Source organism: Mya arenaria, chromosome 13, assembly GCF_026914265.1.
Source record: "Mya arenaria isolate MELC-2E11 chromosome 13, ASM2691426v1".
Lineage (NCBI taxonomy): Eukaryota > Metazoa > Mollusca > Bivalvia > Myida > Myidae > Mya > Mya arenaria.
In genome coordinates, this window is record NC_069134.1 from 24,468,017 (window position 1) to 24,486,985 (window position 18,969).

The 18,969-nt window shown below is 35.7% G+C and overlaps 1 protein-coding gene across 2 annotated transcripts; it reads left to right on the forward strand.

Moving 5' to 3' along the window:
* The first annotated feature begins 1,054 nt into the window (after positions 1–1,054).
* Positions 1,055–18,129, forward strand: LOC128214066 (E3 ubiquitin-protein ligase HECTD3-like). Of its 2 annotated transcripts, none has more exons than XM_052920314.1 (16): positions 1,055–1,446; positions 3,497–3,651; positions 4,239–4,470; positions 6,803–6,918; positions 7,659–7,775; positions 8,219–8,310; positions 9,714–9,879; positions 10,144–10,225; positions 11,234–11,310; positions 11,961–12,116; positions 12,788–12,956; positions 13,484–13,696; positions 13,912–14,115; positions 15,100–15,229; positions 16,009–16,162; positions 16,389–18,129. In XM_052920314.1, the coding sequence occupies exons 1-16, from the start codon at positions 1,168–1,170 to the stop codon at positions 16,540–16,542; spliced, it is 2,496 nt and encodes an 831-aa protein (XP_052776274.1). In that variant the 5' UTR covers positions 1,055–1,167; the 3' UTR covers positions 16,543–18,129. The 2 variants fall into 2 exon arrangements, with proteins under 2 accessions (XP_052776274.1, XP_052776275.1); XM_052920315.1 differs by having other exon boundaries at positions 8,219–8,307.
* The last annotated feature ends 840 nt before the right edge of the window (positions 18,130–18,969 follow it).

Below are 18,969 nucleotides of genomic sequence, written 5' to 3' on the forward strand. Positions count from 1 at the left end.
CTGATAAACATGATTTAAGATTAGTCTTTCGTAAATACGACTATGCCTTTAGCACTTGTATACTTCTAATATTCTTAAACTCGGGGACACATGTTATGTAAAGACTCGCTTATGAAAGAATGTTTTATTTTGTAAATGTCAAGAGTATAAAATATCAGTATAAATAATATATGTCCAGTGTATGTTGGCTTTGAATGCACATGTATAACATAAGCTTAATTATGACTTGAAACCAAAGCTCTTGTGTCAGTAACTTGACGCATTTGTTGATTATATCTTAAGTGACTACTCAGCAGAGGTTTGGGGTACATATAATCCAAGAAGCTAGAAAGAATTCTTTTAAAATTTTGTAAAAGATTATTTAGAGTCAAAACCAATACTTGTAATGCAACCGTTCATGGCGAATTAAGAAGATACCCGTTTTATTTTCAAATATATGTGCGTGAATTGCCATCATGATTGGTTTAAGGTTACTACCACTGATAATATATGTATTGAATTATATATGCGCAAGCTTAGTATGATTGTGGTAAAGTTTGTCGTATTTTGGTGTTTGAAATTAAAAACATTTTATATGATTTTGGTTTTAGTTATGTTTATTATGAATTTGAAGTAACGGAGTACTGGCCGCATGATGCGCCCACTGGCACAGGAATAAAAAAAAAATAGGCCCTTGTACGTGGTAAAGGGGTTTTCGGGACCTCCCCTTTTGGTTTATTGTATTTTTAGATCTGGTTAATTCTTTCTAGAGTGCCGTATTGACATGCTTCAGATGTATGGTGCTCTTTTTCATTACTCTTGGTCTGTTTTAGGCATACAGTACTGTACCGAGTTAATAATCACAATGCAATAATGAAATAAAATATCAAATAAACTGATATATAAACTTACATACACATAACAATAACACTATCTTTCAAATTAATATGATAAAAAGTTGTATACATTTAGTTATTGATTTAGAAAAGAATGAGAGAACATTTGCCTATCTGGAAAAAAATATTGTCTGTCTCTATTTGCTATTTTCACGAGTTGCAAATGTAACCGTACCAAAATGGCGACTGAAAGTGAAAATTATTCTTGGAGATGACAAATTTTCCTACTACTATATTCGTTTTAATATATGTCACCTTTTAAAACATATCGAGTGTGTTTCACAGAAACAACATGAACGTCAGTCAACATAGGAAGCGTTTGGCTTTCCTACGCTGCTTACAAGAATGTATAAATTGTTTCAAAGATCGAAAGAAACTTCCGGAATGTTTATGTTACGTTCCGTCGGAAGTCATTTACAAATGCACTAGTCTTTGTTTTCTTCAAGTTTATAGCGAACCGTCAGTAGACAGTATAAGGATCCGCGATTTGAAGGGTAGTACAGATTCTATCGTCACTGTCACGGGAGAAGAGATGTGCAACTCCGGAGGAAAGTGGCTGAAAGTTGTAAAGGTACCTAACTGCAGTGTTCGACACTAACTGGGTCCCGGGATCCCGAGGACACCAATTTTTCGGGAGGGACACCTAAACTTCAAAGTGCGGTTTTCCGTCGGAACACTTAAATTTCTGACCGATAAACGCTAAATATCAATAAATAAGTAGCATTTCATTAATTTATTACCTATATTCGGGTCCCCCTAAATTCCTTGACAGTGAATGACAAAATGATATTATATTATTATTATCGCACACACCAAAGCAAAAGTATAGCTGACTTTTTTACTATAGTTAGGTCATGAATCTATAAATAAACAGGTCATGTCACAGGGCGCATGCGGGTTAACGCTTCCGTTTTGTTGTTTACATTATTAACAAGGTCAGAGGTGACAGAGATTTATTATTAAACTACTTATGTGGAATTGTTATGCGTATGTGTCAGAACCGCCCAAAAAAGATGCCAACACTGCTGACTTTAATGCCTTAATGATGCGACCTTCGAGTAGTTACAGTAACATTTACGGCACAATAGACCGACATCCTACATTCAGCATTCTTTGTTAATTAGCATTCAACTTATCAGTATTATTTGTTAATTTTAAAGACATTTATTTTAATGCTTTGATCAAAACAAAATAGTAATAAAATTTGCAAAGTTAAATTAATTATCTAGAATCAATTTATAAAATTTTACGACTTTTTGGCGCGAAAATTAACATACACAATTTTTGGTCGTCTAGCTGCTCTTCCAGTATGCACGACACCTGTTGGGCTGTCTGATTGATTTATCAGCAGCTCTACTAAATATTGACTTGAGTTTTCCCAAGCCAGATGTAATATTCCTACTGTTTCTCAATGAAAGGCACCGACATATGACAATACCCTGGACCATGATGTATTTTATGCGTATTTCCCGAAAATCTAAAAATAGTAACAACATCAAGTTTTTGTTTACATTGTATTCATCTTTGTTTTTGACTGGGACATTCTACCGCTTTTGAACCCAATCCACCGACTAAGAGACCCAAATACACCTCACTGCCATTGCCAGAGGTTCACATGTCTGACATTCAGTGCTACTAACTTGTCATTACATGCTGTTAAAAACATGTATAATAGGGTGTATACTTGAATTGCAAATTGAAAAGTAAAAGACACTGTATGTTGAATTAAATATTAAAACAGGCTCAACAATGATAAAAAAAATAAAAAGTGGAATGGACTCCTAATTTCAGGAAGGGACACCTGATTTCAAATGTTGGTGTCCCTTCGGGATCCCTTGGAAAAATGGTTAGTGTCGACCCCTGCTAACTGATAAATATAATCATATTTCATTTGTTTGATTACACTTAGGTCTCTCATGTTTAACTGACTTTACTCTAAAATCTGGTAGAAATTGTCAGAAAATGATTCATCAAAGTTCGTAAGGCCAAATTTACCACAACCTTGATTGCCATGATATATCAGAATTACGGACATAACTGACCATGGACATTACGGACTAGATTTAGGGACATTGCGGACCAGATTTAAGGAAATTACGGACCATATTTCAGAAAGCAATCGAGCATCTATGAGAACATATAAATATTCACATTTACAAATAACAAGTTGCTTGTAAAATTATAATTCATTGTATGTTTTAAGTGTAAATATTATCTTAATAATTTGTTTGTTACTGTTTAATACGAATCGGATCACTGTTGGTTGAAAAAGGATTCGAGAGAAAGTTTGCTTTGCACCTTCGATGCTCTCTATTTTGGCCTTCTCAAATTATAATTAGACCTGCTTCTTAATGAAAACCCTTAAAAAAATGTGAGATAAATTATAAATCATTGTCCGCAAATATGGTATGTTATAAAGTTAGTAAAATTAAAGATCTTGGTCCGTATTGTCCCGAAAAGTGGTCAGTTATGTCCTGTCCATAATGTCCATGGTCCGTAATGTCCGTGACCAATATATAATAAGTACAATGATTTTCGACTTATTCAGTTTTAAAATTGAATTATGTAAATGATTATGTAGCATGTATTTTTTGTTCACATTTTGTCACATGTATTTTCAGTTCAAGGCCAATCCTTCTGCTGAGGATATAGTATTTGACACAGATGCCTGGATCCTCTTGTTCAGCTGCAAGACCCCTGCTGAAGATTTACTCACTTTAAAGGAACAGCCTCCGTCCCCACCGCGTAATGCACCACCAAAGGTTGCTGTTAACAAGTATGTACATGTATACATTTATGCTAATTTATAAATGTGACATATGTATTTCTTTTACATTTTCAAACTATTTTTTTATAATAAAAGTTTATTTCAGAAATGCACATCAAAAGCAAATGTTGCACTTGTGGCTATGCCAATTGTTAAGTATAGGGTGTAGTGGCTCACTTGGTGAAATGAATTGCCATTTTACACTGAAGCAAACATTCTTCCAATTATATCTTTTTATTATCAATTAATATCACAATTTTGAGGACCCTAAGTAATTTAAATACCATATTATACTATGTATAGGACGCTAGCATAGATAGGATGCAGGGAAAAAAATTGGTGAAGAAACAGGTAAAAACCCTTAATATATTTAAGATAGGACGCAGCGGAAAAATTTCAAAATTGGAGCCGAAAAATTTAGGTTGGTTAAGTAATTATAACATATGGTTATTTATAACAATTTAAAACTTATTGCTTGCTGACTAGTCTTGATATTGTCTTGAGTGCAGTTCTGTGTTCATAGAATAAATTGTGTGCCCAAAGCAGATGTTGTCAAAGTCAGCAGTGTTTCATTCAAACATGTTTTTTTTTCACAGGTGGTCAGAGGTTGTGATTCACCATTTCTCGCTGGATCTACGCAAGAAAAATGTTCATGTTGTACCTCCTGATATCACTGCTGTTGTAAAACTACAAACATTACCCTCAAACTGGACTATAGACCATGATGAAGCTTTAGTTAGGCTAATGTCAAAACATCTCTCTCCAGAAAATGAACAATTAGGCAGTATAAAAACCTATGTGGATGCCATTGAAGTGTCCTCATATGTGGTAGGTATTTAAAAAATACTAATGGTTAAGATATGTAATTATACCCCCCAAAACAAAGTTTGGGGGGGGGTATACTGGAATCGGGTTGTCCGTCTGTCCGTCTGTCTGTCTGTCCGTCTGTCCGTCCGTTTTTTTGTCCGGGATTCATCTTTGTCGTTATTGAACAAATCTTTTTCAAACTTTCAAATATTAATGACCATGATGTAAACCTGTGCCTCCGTGGATTTGGTCAGAGTCGCATGATCCTGAGTGGAGTTGTGGCCCCTTAATGAGTTAAATTGGGCAAAATTAGCTTTGTCCAGGATTCTTCTTTGAAGCTATTGAGCAAATCTTTTTCAAACTTTCAAATATTAATGGCCATGATGTAAACCTTTGCCTCCATGAATTTGGTGGGAGTCACATGATCCTGAGTGGAGTTGTGGCCCCATAATGAGTTAAATTGGGTAAAATTAGTTTTGTTCGTCCTACTCCTTCGTCATTTTTGAATGAATCTTTTTCAAACTTTTAGCCATGGTGAGAACATTTGCCCCTGTGATTGTGGTTGGAATCACATGATCATGTCTCCAATTATGGCCCCTGAATAAGTTAAAATAGGCAAAAATTATACAGCTTTGTCTAGCCTAATCCTTGGTCATTTTTTCTCATTTTTTCTATAAATCTTTTTCAAACTTTCAGATGTCAATGACCATGATATGAACTGTTGAATATGTGATTTGGTGCACCTGTATTAATCAGAATGTTTGCATGGCCTTAAAAAGACCTTTAATTGATTTTGTCCTTAAAAAGACCATCAAAAGTCCTGAAGTTAGGTGCATACAGGCCTTAAATTTGTTACAATATTCGCTTTGGTGGCCTACTCCTTTGTCATTTTTCAATATATTTTTCTCAAACTTTCAGCTATCCATGACCATGATGTGAACCTTTGTATATGTGATTTTGTGCACCTGTATTATTTCCTTGGTACTCATGTGTGGGGGGGAGGTGGTGGGGGTGGGTAAACAGAAATTGGGTTGGCAGACTGTCAAATTCACCCGTCCACCTTCATTTTGGAATATCCTGTCAGGAGTCATGACCCCTTTATGGTGAAAATGAGAGAAACAGGTTTGTTATCTCCCCTGAGGTGGGTGGGAGTGGGGTAATATTCGCTTTGGTGGCCTACTCCTTTGTCATTTTTCATCATGACCCCTTTATGGTGAAAATGAGAGAAACAGGTTTGTTATCTCCCCTGAGGTGGGTGGGAGTGGGGTAATATTCGCTTTGGTGGCCTACTCCTTTGTCATTTTTCAATATATTTTTCTCAAACTTTCAGATATCCATGACCATTATGTGAACCTTTGTATATGTGATTTTTTACACCTGTATTATTTCCTTGGTACTCATGTGGCTGCTGCAGTGCCATGGCAGTCCCTGATTCAGTAATAGGTATTCTAAATAAACTAAATAAATGTATTGCCTTGTGCTTTCTAATGATACCATAACTAAGGCCAGGGCAAACAACCTAGACAGGGAAGGGTTGGGGGGTATTCGTTAGCCTTTGGCTTACAGTTCTAGTTGATTTAATGATTTAGTTATTAACATACTCATTTTGAAAGCCTTTTTGTATAAAATATTGACAAGAAGTCCTCCTGTAATATTTTTATTCAAATATTCCCCACTCTTTTGTAAAATAGGCATTCTCATAGCTCATTTTTGTAATTTAAAATCTAATAGTGTTTCTTTAAAGCCTTTTGACCAAGGTGTCAGTTGAAGATTTCTTTTTGTAATTTTGTAGTTTACTGTTGTTGAAGTACATGTAATTATGGTTCAAGTTTTTCGCCAAAAAATCTGGGGGGAAAACTGATCAAGAACACATTTTAAACCAATGCCAGTGAGTATATTTGAGTATTGGAGAAAGGGGGTTCACTCGCAATTTAAGAAGTCCTTAGTGTTACTGACAGATGCATGGATAAGCTTGTAGAAGATGACATGTCAGATCATCTGATGTGCCCTGGTGCCCTTTTTTGAAGGTGTAAACAGTGTCACATTACAGTGCCCTTTTTAGGAAGTAAAAAACAACGACATGCCCTTTGTCAATCCGGGATGAAACACTACATTTAAGAACTATCTTAAACTGATTATATTTTTCCTTAAACTTGTTAGCCAATTTCTGGTTATTGAAGGTGCAAACTGACTTGAGTTACTACCAGCTGTATTGTAGGCAGAACGTAACTCTATCTTAAAACCTTCAATATAGACAGGGCAAATATCAATATCTTGTGTAAGACAATGTACAATTTAGCATTGAGCCCTCCAATGTATTATGTGTATCAGCTGATGTGTACTGTTTTGACAGGAGGACTACGGAGCGTCCTGTCTGACAGATGGTGACCCCGACACATACTGGGAGAGTGATGGCTCACAGGGTAGACACTGGATCAAGCTCAAAATGAAGAAAGGAACCATTGTCAAGTAGGACTTATTTTTTGTCCCTGTGATCATTCCAATGCCTTGTACAAGTATTAGAAATTTAATAAAAATAATAGTATAATTGTATGCCTATCAATTTTCCGCACACCATATTGAATAACCTGTATCATGCTACTGTCATATTTCAAACCCATATCAGCACAGTAGCATGCATACTTTTACTGACTGAGGTTTATTCAAGTCTGTTTATAATATTAAGTTACTACTTGGTAACAAACTGTTTTTCATAAAGTAATGGTTCATATGTAATCAACCGCTGATTTATGTATATGTATACAAAAAATGCACTTGATCATCATGATTGATACAATGGACTTTTGACGTCAATTCCGGAATACAAATTCTGTAAAATCAAGTGTGAAATATAAGAGGGGTTTAGTAGGTTTAAACTTAAAAAGGTGCATTTAACATGAAAATAATCAAATGAGGCATCATGTAATAAATGTGATTTCTGATGACGTGTATCACTTCTTGTTCGCTGTATAAACATGTATATGTCTCTACCGCTATGCAGTCTCAATGGATATGCGTTAACACATCAAACTGGAAGAGGCACAGGACATCAGAAAAGCTTCCTGTCATAATATCCCATATGTATCACTACATGTGAAATGATGCACATTTAATTCCTCATAAATGTTACCAATCTTATACGCTTGAGAACAACATGTTCAAGTTTTCTGCTGTGACAGTCACATAATCATTCTGGTATTGACTTGCAGGAAGCTTCAGATAGGAGTGCACTCCGATGATGACAACTACCTGCCATCTAAGATCACAGTAAAGGGTGGAGCGGAGTGGCACAGCAGGAAGGTCCTCAACACCATCAATATTGACTGGTCTGTACATTGTACATGCATTTTAATGTTGTTAATGTTTTTTGACAGTTCTTAATTCATTGTATCTATACAGTTGTGTACCCTAATTCATGAGATTAATGAATTGATAGGTGGTTCTGATGGTGTTCATAGTAATCAATAATGCAATTATTAATATGGGCAATAGTAATTTTGTTTATAATTAATAAATTATATATCCATGTAAAATACCCCATGATGGCCTAACATGATTCCAATATGTAATTATTTCTATTTATTTATGGAAATTTTGCTTGAAACAGGGAATTTCGAAATTATACAAAGAATACTTTAATATTTATGAAGGTTAATGATAAATGTAATCAGGGCTGCCTGAAATTTCTGCCAAAAATCTCCAGAGAGACAGCCCTGACCATAAAGATTGTTAAGATATACTGTTCTTACAAGAGACCTGTATATTTCAGGGATTCCAATGAGGCCGGGATGATCACAGTTTTGGAGAACATGACTGAACACTACCTCTGGATCACAATCAAGATAGAGGACTGCAAATGTAGTATACCCACCTTTTTGCCTTAATTCTCAGTCAGATAATAAAAGAAAATGCATGCAGATCTAAAATTGTAAGATTTATTGGACTTGTGCTCAGTTTTCAGGCATGTTGTAACTTTCATTTATGTAAAAAGACCTTGGAATGTTATGGTTTTTACTGACCAATGAGATACAGGTACCAGTACTAGTATTCCATAAAATAGTCCTGTGTATTCTCACACTTTAGTTCTCCTTCTATTATCATTTAAATACACAGTAGAGAATTCTCCTGGGTTGCTATTTCACTTGGGTTTTAGAAGAATGATGCTGGTGAAGTTTTTCTATCATTCACACATCATCTGATCTTTGTAACAATTTTCTGGGATTTGAATGGTCATCGATTCAGTGTAAAGACGTTAGTGAGAATAGGCCTTAAACCGTGATACACAAAGTCATTTATACATGCACTGGATTTCCTCCTATAATTGAGCAAAAAGTGTGCCCCACTCGTAATACCAAAATTAACACTTGTTGTAGTATATGCAAAAGTCACAAAATCTGATGTTTAGGGCCTATTTTTCTGTATTGTTTTGGTTATGGTCTATTGTTAAATCTCTCTGTAGGTATGGTTTTTCTCAGGTTTGCTGAGGGTGAAAAGGGCACTTTGTATTGGACGGCTAAAACTTAAGCATTATGAATTCGACAAAAATGATAGGACTTGTTATAATTTGAATTAATATGAGATTTTTGCTGCCAAATATGTAAAGTTTGTATGTAGTATAATCATACATAAGTCTTAATCTCAAGACAAAACATGTTTGATTATCTTGAGCATTCAATTCTATGAAGGCAGAAGGGTGCACATTCTGGTCCACATGAGGGCAGAAGGGTGCACATTCTGGTCCACATGAGGGCAGAAGGGTGCACATTCTGGTCCACATGAGGGCAGAAGGGTGCACATTCTGGTCCACATGAGGGCAGAAGGGTGCACATTCTGGTCCACATGAGGGCAGAAGGGTGCACATTCTGGTCCACATGAGGGCAGAAGGGTGCACGTTCTGGTCCACATGAGGGCAGAAGGGTGCACATTCTGGTCCACATGAGGGCAGAAGGGTGCACATTCTGGTCCACATGAGGGCAGAAGGGTGCACATTCTGGTCCACATGAAGGCAGAAGGGTGCACATTCTGGTCCACATGAGGACAGAAGGGTGCTACTAAAAAGGGACTGTGTCCAGCACCCTTCTATAATTCTTTAGCTAAAACCAAACTGTACTTGTATTTTAACATTGACTTCAAAGTAAGTAATGGTATATGCCCAATTTCTAGCTCTTTCCACATGTAACCATGTATAATATGAATTGTTTTGTATCAATATTTTTTAAAGGCCACATTTACAGAATGAAAACACTGCATTTATACATTAATAGCTGGAGGAATCGACACAAGAATACGGGAGTTGAAACTGGTGTCTACAGAAGAACGTACTCTCGGGTTTGACCTAGATTTCTTCAAGGCGGAGAACCTGATACGGTATCCGATCCTGGAGACGTACAAGCCGGAGGAGTTGTACCAGCGTTCTCAGGTGCTACAGAGGTAAGCATGCTAGTTATACAAACAAATGTCACATGACCAATTAATGGAAGATGAAAAAGAGGAATTTTCACTATGTAATTCAGATAAAATTTTAAGAAAATAAAGATAATTATATTCTAAAGTCAACGGTTATTTTGATTTATAAGAGTAATGTACACACAAAAGCTATTGTTAAAATATGTAAAAAGCATCATTCCTGCCTATATTTGCAGGGAGTTTTATTTGTAATGACAGATATTCATATGACTTCCCCGTTTCTTGCAGGTTTATAGAGATTATAGACAGTGTTCTGTACTACATTGTACCTGCTTGGGAATACTCAATAGGTTCTTACAGCTCTCTAGAGGTAAGAAATGCCCTTATTTATCCAAATTATCTCTTATTGTATTGGTTGACATGGGAATAAATCGCTATTGAATCACATGGGTAAAATGACCTTGTCTCTAAGCAATATTAAAGTAGCTTTTCAGCCACTGGCTTTGTTGATGAAGATAAAGTCCAGGTATAGTCATAGCCTGGCTTCATTGTCAGCTTTGGTTTACAAAATCTCTAACCTTGGCCATCACTCAAGAATCGTTAGAGGTATTTAAATGAAACTTAGAACGCTTGTTGCCAGAGACAATACCCCTCAGTTAGGCCTCTTACAATAGCTTTATTAATTGTTTAAATATTTCCCTTTTTTACTAAAATCCATTAGACGTATGTTGGTGTTCACTTCATAGTGCTTTTGTTATTAGATAGGAACAAGCAAACGAAACTTACTGCCATAAATTGTATGGAATAGGTGGGAGGTGGCTACATGGCCCATGATGGGTGAATCACTTGACAAATAATTGGTGGGAAACCTTGATGTACCCCTTGTTGACATTTATTGGTGGCTTTGATCAAATATGCAGATTTATGAATGTGTCAATTTCAATTAATTTGTCTCATGCTTTTTAAATTTGAGGCTGTGAGTAGGACAACTGTAGTTTGTTAGCCTGTAGAGTAAATGTTTATTTTATTTATTATATATAAATGTTGCTAAAAATGTTTATAACGACATGTAAATAGATTTTGAACAAACATTCTTAAGAAACACCAAACTTATGTTTGAACAGTAATTACCATTTCCCCAACAGTAATCAAATTATGAAATACCAGTATATGCAGTTTCACCTTACTAATTGGGTGAATAAAATTTATTTTGTATGTATGCTAGGAGTATGATTAAAGTCCCAGATGTATGTGTGCAGTTGATAGTTCTACTATTTTGATATTATTTCCAAAAAATGTTGTGTTTATTAATATACAGATACATGTATAATTATTATATACATGTTTCTTATTTTTATTCCATTCCTCCATTTTTCAGTATGTACGTCAGCTATTGCCTTTATCCAAACGGAGATTAACCTTAATAGAAACATGTTTAAAGGAATCAGCATTGAAGTAAGTCCTTTACTACACATCTAACCATTAAGGTATCAGCTGTACTAAAACACTTGTCATTTCAGCCCAAAATGTTTAATTTTTATGCCTGGTGACCCCATATAATGTTGGTATCATTTGAAAGAGAATTGATTATTGATTACTTATACTGAAAATACATGACAGATAAAGTGATGGCAGTTTGTATTAGTTTTCTTTACTTCAACTGAAATCGGGAGTTAAATAACCAATTTTTGATTCTTTCATGGTCAAAACCATTCTCGTTCACCAGAGTGATGATGCAATGGATACCATGTTAGATTTAACACGATCGTACCTCTGATGAATACGAATGGGTCAGATCAGGGTGTTTGCAATATCTTCATCAGTATAATATGTACATATTTTCTCTACACATAAACCATTTCATATGATACCAAAATGTAATGGGATCACTAGTCACATTGTACATCGGATGAATAATTTATGTACATGTACATGTATGCAGCGTGACATTCTTCATCTATAGTATCAGTTTCAACTATTTTGCTTCCTTCATATTTTGTTACGTTCGTTATACTATAATGGCAAGAACTCTTTGAAATCAATAGGAATACATAAATGTACTAGAACACAATAATGTAAAAAGTGTGCATTTTTTTTTTTTTTAGATGGCCAAACATGCCCAAGTTGTTCATTAATCGCCGTTTAGCCATGGAACACAGATGTGACCCCACAGCAGATCCAGAGTGCAAGAATTCTGTATTTATGCAGATTTACGAGGGCCTAAAACCCCGTGACAGAACGTCAAAACCTTTGAACTACAGGTATGAAGTTTGAGTGTATTGATTTCTTTGTCTGCAATAATGGATACAACAAAAGATTGAATATTGCCATTTGACAGGTTCATTAGAGTATTTTGAAGTCCTGCAATAAGGAATAATAATGTAAATGGTGGTAAAATCAGCCTACCTTTAATGTCTAGGAAAAGTGATATTTGCTATACTGTTTTTACCCCTTAAAGGTGAGCATATAAAATTCGCATCATCCGTCAGTCCATCCATCTGTTGGCCCATACAGTTTCCTGTGTCTGATCTGTAATTTTGTCATGGAGAGAGGGATTTTTAAATTACTTGTGTTAGGTATATAAAGATAACATGTACCGTGCAAGACCTACCTCAAGGTCAAGGTCACATTTATATGCACATAGATAGAGTGTAGTTGGCTGTGTCCTGGCTGTAATTTTGTCATGCATGGAGATATTTTACCATTATTGATGCATGATCCATGTCCCTTCCTCTTACAGCATCACTCATCAACACTTTTCATCAACCATTATGCTAGTTTATATAACCTCCTCCTGAATACATGTTAGTGATTGCATAAGCTATTGAATTGGATGGACTTTGGGGGGGCATAAGTCCCTTACTGTGACAGCCCTTGTTTCTCACTTATTTTTTATCTAAGCATGCCAGATTATATGTACACATTTTCTCAGGTGGTCAAGTCGTTATGACCAATGGTGGGAGTGCAAGTTTATCTCAGAAGGGGTGATAGACCAGGGAGGGGGATTTCGGGACAGCATGTCTGACCTCGCGGCGGAGCTGTGTCCCTCTGCTTCCGACTGCCCTGTACCCCTGCCATTCTTTATACGCTCACCAAACCAGGTTTGTGTAAATTGACTTTTATGTTAACAAACGTTTAACAAACATGTATAGCATGGATTGAAAATAGGAATTAAATCATAAATGTTCTCTGAATGAACATGAAAGCAAATTCATATGTTATATTTTTGTTATTCTTCAAGGTTTTTCTTCATTGATTATATTTAGGCCTTTAGCTGAATGCAAAATGATTTATACCGTTGTATTATTCAACCATATTTTCTTTCTGTAGAGAATCAAGTCTAATAGTGAAAATCCATTCAGAGTATGCAATGGATTATTGGCAACCTCAGTTGTACATGATGGGTTCTCAATCATTTGTCACTAATGTACATGTTTAGAAGAGCAAGTATTTTTGGAAGCATTCATTCTTACTTTCTTTATTTTTAAATATTCCAGGATTATTATGTTCTACATATTCAGTGTTGTAATGCTTTGAAACTGAAACTTATACCATAGAAATATAAAATGAGCTGTACATGAATGAAGGAGGACTCTCCAAGTATTTGTTACCGAAATTTTATTTACAGTTTAGTGAAGACTCGAACATCAATCGAGATGTGTATGTGCCAAACCCCCAGTGTCGAGACTTCCCCCGCTATGACTGGATTGGTCAACTTATGGGGGCGTGTCTTCGAGGAAAGGAAAACCTGGTGCTCTCCCTTCCCCCTTTCTTCTGGAAAAAAATGGTCTGCGAGAGAGTGACATGGGAAAGGGATTTCTTCACCGTTGATGCAGCTACGGTATGTTAAGTTTTTAGCTTATCAGTATTTCCAAGAAAAAGAAATTTAGGTAATGTTATAATCTTGGTGCTGCTGTTTTCCTTTTTTATCAAAAACCTAGGCCAAGATTCAGAAGCCTTGCATTTAAATGAAATTTAGTAACTTTTCCTTTAATATCAAAAGTTTTTCCCCTTGATTACCAGAGCCTAAACATATTGACATGCTTATCACTTCAGGTGAAGATGATAGACACATTGGAGACAATGGAATCATCCGAGTTTTCCACAGTGAGTCGGAACTGGTCATGCACACTCAGTGACGGCTCTGTGGTGCACGTGAAGTTGGACGGGGAGGGGAATGCAGTACCATTGAAGTATGATGATAGGGATCGATACTGTCGGGAGGTGCGACGTATACGCATGACAGAGTCAGATGAACAGGTGGGAGTTCTTGCTTGTATAATCATACATATGATAATCAGTGCACCAGCCAGAATTTGATAAGGGCAGGGTGCTAGGTGAGAAGGGGCACTTTTGATGCACATAGAATGAGCCTTAATGGGGTACTTGCAAGGACCAATGTTCAATTCATATTGTGTATGTGTTGTAACTGAAATCAATGTTGATAGTTTGTTATGAATACCTTAGCTGTTATCTTTACTTTAGTGTCAAAATTATGTGTATTTTTTTTTCTTTTAACTTATTTCTGAAAATTGTCTCTGACAGTCAAACAAAAGGGCACATCAGGGTGTAGTAAAAGGCAGCAGGGTGCTGGAAAAGGGCAGCAGGGTTCTCCACTACTTTTTAGGCCTAGCTGGAGCACTGCAGTTATATATCCTTGTAGTGACCATGCCATAAAACATGTGCAGGCTAGTTGTTTGGGGATGGGCTTTATTGGTGTATTTATTTATGTATTTTATTTATGACAATTATCGTACTGTACTAAACAATGGATAATGTCAGGTAGCCGAACGTTATTAGGACAGGAAGCTTGTTGACCATTTCTCAGCCTGTTTTGGACGTCCTAACCTGGCAGGAGCCATTAAAGAGAGATGCAGAATTTATTCTCCTCTAATTACGTTTCTTCTTGCCAAGTGGGTACCCAAAAGCAAGAATAATAAGCTGAACAACCCAAAATTCCTTAAATGTTCCCAGAATTTTAATCTTGTAGCTTTATGCTATCCAGACAGGCCTATTGAAGCTCCTTTAATGTTCCCATGACTTTGTCTTGTAGCTAAATGTTATCCAGGCAGGCCTATTGAAGCTCCTTTAATGTTCTTAGAACTTTGTCTTGTAGCTAAATGCTATCCAGACAGGCCTATTGAAGCTCCTCTACTGTTTCCAGAACTTTTATCTTGTAGCTTAATGCCATCCAGACAGGCCTATTGAAGCTCCTCTACTGTTTCCAGAACTTTTATTTTGCAGCTAAATGCCATCCAGACAGGCCTATTGAAGACCATCCCCCAGGCTGTGTTAGACCTCCTTACCTGGCAGGAGCTGGAACAGAGGATCAGTGGAGACCCAGAAATCACCATAGATGCTCTAAGACTGTCAAGTATGTTATATATTTGTATAATGTTACATCTAGTTTTTATTCTGTCAATTCCCGATGAATCATTTGTTAAGTAATGTGTTGTGAAGGTTATTGTGATTAAAGTGAAGGTTTATTTGCTGATTATTTAAAGTGACACTCTTACTCAAAATCTATACATACACATGTATAACAAAAATAATCTTTGAGTGATTAACCTTTAACTACTTTATACTAAATAATGCATTTTTGGAAAATATTAATTACTGATAACACGATTGTAACCGTGTAATTAAAAGCTGAACACTCAAAAATATTAAATGATTTGTGAATGCTAAAAGATTTACTGTAGTATTCTATCGTCTCATTAGCAAGAAATACTGTATTTCTTGCACCTTTATTTCAAATTAAACTCGGTTTCCTTCAAACAAACTGTTGTTTTCAACATTTATTCCTCCTTTTTGGTATGTTAAAACATTTGTATTAATTTTGGTGAAACTTGTTTGGGAGTAAGAGTGCATCTTAAAAGATTATTTTTTTAAAAATGTATTGTGTGTTTCATGTAAAAATAATCATTCAATGAAGATGAAAAGGGATGATACCTAGACACATTGGATCTTATGACAACATGACACTTTTGATATTATATTTGCATACCGCAATGCTAGTTAAAAGATAACTGATTTCTTCTATTTCAAGACTTTAGTCCCAAACTGAAACAGTAAAATGTTTTAATTGTTGAAGTATAAAATATATATAAATAAAGGTTGATTATTTATATTCAAACTTTTCAATCTTTCAAGCACACTATGATGATGTGGAAGAAAAGGACACAAGGGTTCGGTACATGTGGGAGGCATTGAAAAACTTTTCAAACGAGGATCGTAGTCGATTCCTTCGCTTCATCACTGGCCGTAGACGACTGCCTGCATCTGTACATATATCTTCCAGTAGAGAGTGAATATGAAATTATTATTAACACAAATAGATACATAAATGGGTAGAAACCAGTATAACTTAACATTTTAAATGCCTTTTTATTTCTTAACCATCAAGCTTAAAATATACAAGTTTCAATTATTTTTTAATTGGGGGAGCCTCCAGCGCCCATTGACAAGTCTCTTGAAAACCTTGCAAATTCCTATAATTAAATGCGTAATGGAGTTCTCGCATCCCTTTGCAGTAACGCAATAGATTGCCTGCCGGAGTCAAGCACCTGTGGTAATGCACTCTACCTGCCGAATTACACAAGTGCCAAGATAGCTGAGGAGAAGATTAGATATGCCACCTACAACTGCATGGACATTGACACTGACATGAATCTATGGGAGGATTGAGTCTGAATACTGAGTGACCGGTGCTTGATGACCGCTCTGTGATCATTGATTGCCCATTAAGGAACATGCGATTACTATCTGCTGAGTAACACATCCTGAATCACTACTATTGCCACTCAGTGACCAATGGTTGCCAACTGAGGAACGTGCACTAGACGGGTGCTGAACTTTCATTAAATGGCCTATATGGATTATCAATTGCCATGGTGATTAAACATTCAATGGCCATTTAGCGACCTCTACAGGCCACTGTGACACATATATTAAAATAAATATCCACAAGGTGATGTATATTGAACAGTGAGTTACATTTGAGTGGCCCGTCCTGTTCATTCTTACTACTTCAATTGTGGCTTGTGATTGTAGATCATCAAAAGCTGATTGACCACTTTGCAGTGGAATATTGCATATTGATTATTGAACACTTGTGTTAATTGAAATATGAGTAGCCAGTACTGATTAATAAGCGAAGGTACTAACCATGTGTTGTATGTTATTATTACATTGTGTTTATTATCTGAATCAGTCTATTCATTAATTGAACAGTACTCATTATTTAGTGCCTGGCACTGATCTTTAGTTGCGGATACAGGGGATCATTTCAGCAAGTCTGTAATTCAAAATCGTTTTTAGGAATCTTAATGAAATTGCTCCCAGATTTTTAAATTACCAGTTCTGATTGGTACATGGTTAATACTGATATTCAGGTTGATGGTGCTTATTGACTGGTACTAATGATAGTGAACTAAAATGGAGCACTTAAATGCTCTTAATTTCTTGATAAGAAGTTGTGTTTATATGCAATTCCATGTCAACAGTGTTAAAAGGTATGACAAGAAATACCATGGTTTATGTTGTGCAGTTGGTAGTTGTACAACTGGCATGCACTCCACAGGTTAAATGTTTCCCAGGTTTGTTCAAATTTAAATTTTACATAGCAGGTCTTGAAGAAATTGCTGAAGCCAAGCTCAAAATCAGGGCTTGTGTATTTAAACGTTCATGGCCTGCCATACATGTATTTAATGGACATGGGCTGAAGATAATTGTTAAGATTATGTCATAGATGGTCAAACAATATATATACAGCAAAGATATTCAACCCTGGTTTTCACTGTTAACATTAATCAACAGAGGTTCAATGGAACATTTTGTTTATCAACAAACTCTTACTTTTCATCAATTTGTATTGTATTATTATTATTCACACTAATTTTCAAAGAAATTTAATTTTATCTGAAGTTAACATTATTTAATCAGAAAAAATAAACCTTCCATGTGGTGAAGCTGTATGGCTAAGATAAAAAATAATTTTAAGTAAGCTATTACACTTTTACATGTATATGAATGTTAGTATCTGTCATGCATGTACATTTTAACATGTAACTGATACTAGTCCTATCTTCATAGTCATGCAGTGTTAGTGCATGGTAAAATCATGTTGTTCATGTATGTGCATTGTTTTTAAGTGCTTACATTAGTGAATGTCTGACCATGTATTTTAAGAATTTGTTTTTCAAATCTAACACTTCTTATTGATGTAATAACTGTGATATGGACGTAGACATTCAATAAATTTTGTTACATTAATCTGTTTTCCGTTTTAGATTAATCTGTAGTCTGTTTTAGATTATGAATTTTTTGAATGTTCAGACGTCAAGTTGCCTAACTTTGACCAGCCTTGAAAATGGTAGATTTACAAATCATTGTGACATTGATAATTGATTTAATCAGTGTCCAGGAAGTATTGCAATAGTGTCAAAAACATTTTGTAACATTTGCTTTGCAATCTAACACTTGTCAGATACAAAGAGAGCACCCTACCACTGAAGTTGGATGGTCCTAGGTCAAACTGTTCTTTATTTATTGTGCCTACAGTTTTCATTACATTGTTGCCTATGACCTACTGACCTCAAAATCAATAGGGGTCATCTACTGGTAAGTGAAATCATACAAGTAAATATTAATGGTCTACGGTCAAACTGTTACCAGGAATTATTGTTATTGTGTGCACAAAGCTTTTATAAGACTGTTGACCTTGATCTTGAAGCCCCAGAGGTCATTCACTGTTCAAGGGCAATCTGTTGACCTTGATCTTGAAGCCCCAGAGGTCATCCACTGGTCAAGGGCAATCTACGCTTGATGGATTTTACTAGGTGAGACTGATCTTGAGTTTTTCCACGCAGTATTTTATCGTAAGGCCAGAGTGAATATTATACGTCATCCTTTCAGACATCAAAAAGCAGTCCTATTCAAATATTTTTGAAAACTAGTAATTTCAGTAAGAAGTTTTTATGCAACAAAAAAAATTCATTTAGGATGCATGTAGGGAAATGTTCTGTAATAAGAAAGGTGAGTAATAGCTAGTAAAAAACCAACAACATTTGTTGGTTTGGCTGGACAGGTTATGTGGCAAATATATCATCACCC